General features: G+C 37.5%; 1 protein-coding gene across 1 annotated transcript; it reads left to right on the top strand.

The window, feature by feature from the left end:
- Positions 1 to 67: 67 nt before the first annotated feature.
- On the top strand, positions 68 to 4,907 carry acer1 (alkaline ceramidase 1). Its single transcript, XM_044044577.1, has 7 exons — positions 68 to 91; positions 1,295 to 1,407; positions 1,522 to 1,636; positions 2,262 to 2,400; positions 3,635 to 3,772; positions 3,881 to 4,018; positions 4,154 to 4,907. Exons 1-7 carry the CDS (start codon positions 85 to 87, stop codon positions 4,329 to 4,331), a joined length of 828 nt encoding a protein of 275 aa, XP_043900512.1. The 5' UTR covers positions 68 to 84; the 3' UTR covers positions 4,332 to 4,907.
- The last annotated feature ends 3,948 nt before the right edge of the window (positions 4,908 to 8,855 follow it).

The following is an 8,855-nucleotide window of genomic DNA, read 5'->3' as shown; positions in this document are numbered from 1 at the left end:
GTTTGGAGCTCCGCCCACGAGCCGCACCTGTCGCACCACCTGCAGCAGGAGCTGCAGCAGCAGCAGCACTCACGCACCGGCGACATGGGGGGTAAGATCCGATCCCGTGTCACTCTCAGTTCCACTGATTTTGATTCACGTGTGTTAATACTTTCTTAGAGAAACTGACTGGAAAATGTTAAACTGTTTCACAACTCCGGCTAGAATAATCCGGTTGTTATTCCTGTTGTAGTGCGCGTGTATCTGTGGTACAAAGTAATTTTCTCATATTCCATGTCAAGTTTAAAAGCTGGTATAGCTACTTGGGTTTGTTGTTGAATACTAAATTGGGTAAATGTTAGATTCACAATGTATCAGTTATAAGTATGCCTCTGTAATTTATTTAAAAAATACATGAATACATTATATAAAGTACAACTTACTGGGGGAAATGAATTAGTTTAAAAGCTGGTGTCAATGGGTTTGTTTGATAGAGTTCGATGTTTGATTACACATGGCACTAGTTTGTGAGAAGAAGCAGAGAAGAAAACAGTAACTGGGTCATGTTGTAAGATATTTTCAAATTAAGATTATCCCATTTTTCTTAAACTAGTAGTGTCAAATAGTCATAGTCATATCTCTGTAGTTATTTCTGTTGTAGTGTGTGTCCGTCTGTGGTACAAACTAAAAATGTATAGTCAGCCAAGTCTACTGTGGTCATTCAGTAGTCACATTATTAGATTACACCTGTAAATCCTTGTCATATTTATTTTTTTACATATAAAGTACAGAAAATAATAAGTTTAAAAGCTATTGTCATTGGGTTTGTTGTTGAGTAATATATGGTCACACTCACAGTATATCAGTTCTAAATCAATTATAATAGCAAAGCTGGGGGTGGGACAATTTATTTTTAAAATGACTTCACCAAACAGGTGTTTGATCACTAATCTTGTGGGGAAAGGGCTGGAACTACTTTTTAACATTTACAGCTGAAGTTTGAAGAATTAGATGTTTGGTTATACCTGGCACTAGTTTGTGAGAACAACCAGAGAAGAATGTGTTTTGAGTTCTGAATTCTCCTATGAATGTCACTGATACATGACATCACTCTACAGTTACAGTTGTTGACAAATGCACTGATAAACGCTCGCATCTGCATTTAAGTGTGCTGCTGACTGTGTGGTGCCACATTTGAATAAAAGACGGGAAAAGTTCATTTACATTAAACCAAATGTCCTGCCACGGTTTAAACCTCGTGTGGAGAACAGATGAGATACAAACAGGTGCACTCTGGTCCCTCTCTGTCTCACAGGCGTCTACTCCAGTGAGAAGATGGCAGGAGTTTTTGCCTACGAAAGTTCTGAAATTGACTGGTGTGAAGACAACTACAAACACTCGGAGCATGTGGTGGAATATTTCAACACTGTAAGTTCTCCATCAACACAAACATGTTTTGTGTTGCCAGTTAAAATAACGTTGTTGTTTTTTTAACATTCTTTTTGCTTGTTTGCTTGTCTTTTTGCTTGCTTCCTCCTGCAGATGAGCAGCTTTGTTTTCTTTTTCATATCTCCCGTCATGCTCTACCTCCTGCATCCATACGCCAAGGAGAGGAGCCTGTCAATCCACATGGTTTGGATCATGATGCTTTTTGTCGGTCAGTCGCTCGTTCTTACATAGTTCATCCATAACTCACCATTTCATAATACTTACAGACGTGTGTCTTGAATCTCAAGGAAAATCAGTTTTCCTCACGTGGACATGAGTCACTAAGCCTATTAGACATGAACAACTGTTCTGTGTTGTTTCAAGTTGTTGGTTCAGTTTTAATCTGATGAATGAATGAATCTGACTATCTTTGTCTGATGATGACAGACGATGAAATGTCGCCATACAGCAACTGCCAAGTAGGCAGTAAGTGTATTGATCCCCAAATGAACCTGAAGTCCACCAGCACTGTGGCACAAAGATTTATTTATATGTTAGATGGTAATGACCATGATGTGGGTCATTAACAACTCCAACAGTTTCTCAATTGATCACATGTGGTAATTGTATTGACTGACTGAATATTTCATTAGTTTTGTCAATCAATAATCAACTAAAAAGGAAAATTCCACCATCATTTTGATTGTAAATGAGAAGAAACTTCGAGAAAACTGGAGATATTTTCTGCTCTTTGACTAAACCATTATCAATTAGAGTTTAGATTAACTTTAGATACATTCCCAAAATGTCTCTTTTAGTTATTCTGTATTCCTTAACAGTTTCTCTTCTTTCAGGGCTCTTCTCGGCGTATTTCCACATGACTCTGAGTTTTGTTGGCCAGATGTTGGACGAGCTGTCCATCCTGTGGGTGTTGGCAGTGGGATATGCCATCTGGTTTCCCCGCAGACTGTTTCCCTCTTTTATAAAAGACAGGTACGTATGATAACCTTACATACCGTGGTTTACTGTTTACAGGTTTGCTTCTGCCGTTATTCAGCAAACGCAGCACAGCACATCTTTCCATGCTCAATTATCCTTCAATAATAAGAAGACAATAGAAAAGCACCCACAATGTCATAGCGTCACTCTGAAACCTAAGCTGTTTGTGCTGACAGTCCCTACAAGTGTCATTGTTCCAAAGACACACTGGTGCCGTCGTCTTCACCTGAACGTGACAGACAGGGGTTCTCACTATTGTGAGGAACTGGAGCTACACCTACTCTTTATTAATATTTAACCACAAGGTGGGCAAAAGATGAATGAAAGTTTCATGAGCACCTGAAGAAACACCGCCCTGGCTAAATAAACTCATATGTTGGACTGTGTTTGTCCTCGTCAGCATGACTGGATCAACTGAGAGTCAGGAGGCCGAGTGTTGTTTTGGGAATAATCTCTCAGAGCTAATTTTAAGTCATTTTATAAGAATAAAAATCAGTTTGACAGTATGAGAGATGCAGCTCACTGTTCAACATAAAGAAAACAAGCCATTTATTTCCATTATTTTGATTCAGAGAAACGGCAGCAATAACTTCCACCGTACAATACCTGTTCAACAGGTGTATCAATTCTCTCAGGAGGAGATAGAGAGAGCACAATTAGCGATAAAAGAGAGTGAATAGTGAATTCATATTCTTCAGGTACCCAGAAAAGGGCCACATGGCTGCCTTTAAAGCAAGAAGACCCGGGTTTGTGAGCTAGTCAGAACATGGCCCTTTTCTGAAGCATGGAGTTTGCATGTTCTCCCCGTGTGTGTGTGGGGTATTCCAGGTTCTCTGGTTTCTTCCCACACTCCAAAAACATGCATATTTGGGGATTGGGGGATCAATTGGACTCTCTAAATTGTCTCTGTGCTGGACTGGCGACCTGTCCAGGGTGAACCCTGCCCTCATGTGGAGGATAAACCAGCAGAAGATTAGTGAGATATCCAGAAATATAACATGGAAATGATTGATAACATTCTAAATAAGTAACTACTTTCTAACAAGCTGAGACAGTGATGATGTGTCAAGAGTTTGGACAAGAGTGAGACAGCCTGTCCATCTCCTGCATGAACTTAAAACTAAAGTTCAGGTGTCTTTCCTTCTGGGTGTCTCACTCCTCGATGATTTCCATGTCTCATTATAGAGAACATTCACATAAACCTTTTCCTGTCCTTTTTTCACCGCAGATCTACATTTTCACGGCTCGTCATGCTGATCACCGTCATCACCACGGTGTCCTCGTTCGTCAAACCCACAGCCAACGCCTACGCTTTAAACTGCTTTGGCCTCCATCTGCTTTACACTCTTGCGATTGAGATGAGATGGTATGAAAAATGTGGCCCTTTTTCAGGCACCTGTGAGTGTATTTGTGGTGCAGTTTGTTGTTTTATCATTGTGATAAACAACTCTCTCTCTCTTCCTCTCTTGCGCAGCTGCACTGACCCGAAGGTTCTGCGACTCGCCAAGATGTCGGTGGCTCTGTGGGTGCTCGCCATCGCCTGCTGGATCGGCGACCGTTTTGGTTGCAGCTTCTGGCAGAAGATAAACTTCTGCTACCTGCACAGTATCTGGTAGGTCCTGGCTTAGTTATGTCCTGTTTTTTTCTTTTTCTTATCAACATTATGAGGCAATGAGATAAGGTTGTTTCTGTCAAAGACATGATCACGTACGGTATATTTATTTTAATTTTATTTTGTATTCTCCAGGCACATTCTCATTGTGATGGCGGTGGCTTATGGCAGCACCCTGATAGCTTACCTGGACGCCAACTATGAGATACCGTACTCACTTCCTGGGCTTCAGTATTGGCCGTGTGATAAATGGGCTGTTGGATTACCTCACATTGTGCTGAAGAGCACTTCTAAAACACGTAAGCGGTGCTAGCGCAGTCGTGTTTTAACGTAAAGCGGAACATTTCTATTCATGCACTACATTAGCACAGTATTTCTTCTGTTCTAAACCACAACAAAGACCTCATCAGCAGACACCCGTTACATCAAATCTGTGCAACAAGTTTGTTGCCACCAACCAGAATTTAAACCTGAAGAATCTGATCTCACTTCATGACTGACAGTAGAACACAAAGCAAAAAAAAGAATTGTTTTGTTTCCACCAAGGGTGGATTAACAAACAGGCCACCTACACTGAACAAGAATGCATAATGTACACATCAAATTTACCATCTATCTTTATATATACAGTTATAGCACAGTTATATCTGAGTTATTTATACTTGGTTGTCGTGGTGACAATGACTTTTTTTACGAGTTATGCAGTGACGTTAATGTAAATCAAACCTGTTGTTTGAGTCTCTTTCCTTTCAAGCATTGATTATGTTTTTTCATAGTTGACTGATCTGGAACTTCAATTTATGTGCATGAGAGATGAACATTAGCTTCACTGATATTTTTACACTGTTTATCACAATGACTATCAATGTGTTTTTTAAATTACAAAATGTCTATAGACATATATTATATATATATATACTGTATATATATATATATACATATATATATATATATATATATATATATATAAAAGCATGTGTGTTTTTGTATAAATCAAGTAATTTGCAAATACTTTCTAGATACACATTTTATTCTGCATGTGACAGATTAAACCTGTGTCCTGTGTTTGTTTTTTGTGACCTATTCTTCAGTGAAATCTGTTGAAATGGAGTTTTAGAAGATCTCAATATGTCCAAATATGGGGTTAGATTGAGCTGTTTAACCTCAACTGAGGGTTTACGTTGTTTTGTCAGAGAATAACTCCAGACAAGTAAAATAATAGTTGAGTAATATTAGAATTAGGAGTGCCCTAATTTGACACTGTTTTAAAGTCAGGACTCTTAAAACAGTTCACAAACCCTTCTTTGACTTTGTTAAAGAATCAGCTTGTCTCCGTCTCTGCAAAAATACTTAAATGCGACTCTAAAGTGTATAACCATTCTACAATATAGATGTCTTTCTTTTGTATGACTGGCTCCAATTCAAGGAAAAGCCTTTTTTTTGTTGAGGTGATGTTTTGAGAATATTCAGGCACACTGTGGCTGCATTCACTGGATTTTTCAGGAAGGACACAATTGATGGAACAATAGCTCCTTTACACAAAGAAATGCACACGCTTTCTCTGCTCTGCAGTGTTCAACAGCGACATCATGTGAGCGGTGATGATAAACACACATTTGAAAGCACCCTGTGCTCTGAAGTATGACTGAATTGAATTTGGGACAATATGATAAATCAAAGAGGCAGGTACAGCATGATACAGCATGAGAGTTAATTATCTGTCATTTTTTTAACATTTGTTGATGTGTTGGTCTATGTTTCTAGAACAGATTGGGGTTCACTGTCTTCATAAGCCTTCTTGAGCCATCACTCTGATCTAGAGAGACATAGAATCTTCTGGATAAACCAACAGTTAACTCATTTCACTTGTGATATGCAGAGGATAAGTGACTTTTCATCAGTCTGTCAAAATCCAAATGAGCTCCAAAGATTTCACTTATCGTGTGAGATATATCAACGAAACTCTCTGCTTCCCTAGAGACACTTCTGGTTTTATTGTAATGAAGATTGTTACAAACATCTCATGTTTACACTGAGGCTATATTATGAAAATATTTCTTTTAGAAGTCAACAGGGTGTGGACCCTGATTGATATATTCATTCATTCAGCAGCCATTTTGACAGGTCACAGTAGGAAAAGCACACATGTAATTAATCACATTAACGACGGCTGAGTTCCATTTGGCTTCCTCAGTTTCAGTGTGCATGCTGGTTCACTGTCACACTGTCCTGACTTACACAAACAGAACAGAGCCATCATTAGTGCGATCACTAATGTATGGCTTAGGTTTTAGAGACGGTATGCTTTTCGCGCACGATATGACAATATGTAGGACAACTGTTGGACATTGCACATTATATTATAGTTGGAGTTGTTGAAAAGACTTTGAGTAAAAATCATCCAGGCGGGACAAGGGAGACTAAATCAGTGGCGACCTTGTGTCCCAGAGCTGAGGCCTGTTAATCTCTGCACGACGACTTGGCAATGAGGGGCACTCATTAGTATTCAATCAGAAGATATAATGCACGTTTAAATTTTTTTCAGTCCAGAAACAAGACAAGAACGTTCAACTCTAGACTGTCCTACACAATCCACAAATATTGCTGTCATGGTTGATTAAGTAATATTTCATCTCACAAAACTGAATGTTAGTTGTTCACATATGGAGCAAATCAATCAGAACAAACCTACATCTTTATGCTGTCAAGATGAAGTATGGCAATTCCTGGATTTTTGTCTTGCTTACTGAATTTCTGAAAGAAGTTTTTCCATGCTAAGACAGGCGATATCCTGCCCCCTGGTGGTTGGCTAGGTCTTAATAGAAAGCCATCTTTGGTTTCTTACTTGATTCTTGATTCTTCTTTTTTTATTGTTTACTAATGTGTGTCTGCTCCCAACCCTATAGGCCCATAATATAATAGTGCATGCTTCTGTGTCAACTCATCTGTGATGCTGGAGTTGGACCACAAGGTCAAGTCAAAGCACCAAGTTACATATGAAGGTTGTTGAGATCTAAATTATTACTTTGTGGAGAAAGAGAAATATGTCGTCCATGTGCATAAGAGCTTCCCTGAAATTCCGAGAGAAGTAAGACAAGGAGATCAAATATCTGTTAACTTACTCTAGTATTTATACGTATTGTGTATTGTACTGTATGTATGATTAATTGTGGTTTGGCCACTATTACACAGTAAAATACTTACAATGTTAATTAATGTTTGCCTAGTTTTTTCATTTGTTGTTTTAGTTTGAAAGAAAGACCAAATGTCCAAATGAGATCAAATATTGTTTGAACATAACAAAGATGAAAGTAGCTGAGGTGTAAAAAAATGACTAATGAGTCCCACGAACAAAGGGAACAGATTCCATTTAGGAACCCAAAGCTAAAACCACAAACAGGAACAATTACAGGGGTCTAAGTCACATGCAGAGTGAGCTAAAGAAGAGATGTGCCTTCATGGAACATAATCCTCAATGTTAACATGGGTTCATATGAAGTGTATTTATTTTTTTCTCTGCCAACAATTTTGAAAGGTTCTTTTTGAGACACAATATTTTTACTTACTACCTTTTTGAATCTTGCACCTGGCAAATACCCCGTATTCCAAAAAACCTACAAAAAAAACCCAAAATAAAAACCTTGCATTATACGCTTTTGTTTTATTTTTTTTATTCTACTGTGCGTATGAACTGCAATTTTTTTGAATATCTTTATTTTTAAAGAAGTAAAATGCCTCTCATAAAGTTATAATATTCTACTTTTTAGTTAAAAACAACGGGATGTGTTATATATACAGTATGTTGCTTTTAAACCATTGATATTTAAAAGTCTACGGTTGGATTAAGCAGTGAGAGAGTTGAACATTTTGATTTTACAAACAAATAATCTACCACTGAACCTTGAACCTTTTGTGTAAACTACCAGATTAACCTTTTTTAAACCAGAAGGTTCACTGTTTTGTCCAATTAATCTGAGATTATGTAAAAATTAAAGCTCCAGTTCTGAAAACTGATCTGGTTAAAAAAAGGAAATTAAGGAAATACTGTATCTCAAACTGTTTGAAGGTCAACAACAGTCAAGTGTGAATCTTAACTGCATGGGCTGAGGGCGCCCTCTGCTGTTAGAGGAGAAGATTACACCTCATGTTCCCCTATTTTCTAATTGTTATAGGTTTTTTTTGATTTATGGCTAAAAGTTCTTCTATACAAGCATATTATTATAACATGGGATGGAATATGCTTTATAAATGAAGGATTAACTACTTTTTGCACTGCAATTTTGTGTTTATAAAGCTTTATATAAATAATAATGGCAATTTTTTTGCTACTTTTACTTCTGAAACTTTAGTACATTTTATTTCAGAAAGATTACATTTGATACTTAAGTACAGTAAATGTCATATACTTTGCTTATGTGTCATGTCATATACTTTGATTTTTGCTTAAGTAATATTATAAAAAATACCTTGACTTCAATTCCTACCAAAGTCATTTTCCGTTGAGATACTTCAAGTACCACTTTTAGGTACCTTATACACATTGAATATTTTCATATAGACATCTTCAGGGCCAGATCAATCGTAGAAAGTTCGATTCAGATTGGACCAGGATTCGCAAAGTTCTAACAGTTTGGGTTTACGTCAAATATTGACAAAATCACATTTTGTACCGTTGCCATGGCAACACCCTTTAACAATAGTTTATGATATTCATCCGATGTAATATACCATGTGTTTTGAGTGTTTTCATCAAATTTGTTTGATACAATAATCCCTGTAAAAGTTATTCCAAAAATCATGAGGAAACTTTTTTTTGGTTTATTTTCTGTCACCACCA

Source organism: Solea senegalensis, linkage group LG14, assembly GCF_019176455.1.
Source record: "Solea senegalensis isolate Sse05_10M linkage group LG14, IFAPA_SoseM_1, whole genome shotgun sequence".
NCBI lineage: Eukaryota > Metazoa > Chordata > Actinopteri > Pleuronectiformes > Soleidae > Solea > Solea senegalensis.
The sequence above is the reverse complement of the archived record's forward strand: the minus strand, read 5'-3'. Positions and strand labels throughout refer to the sequence as shown.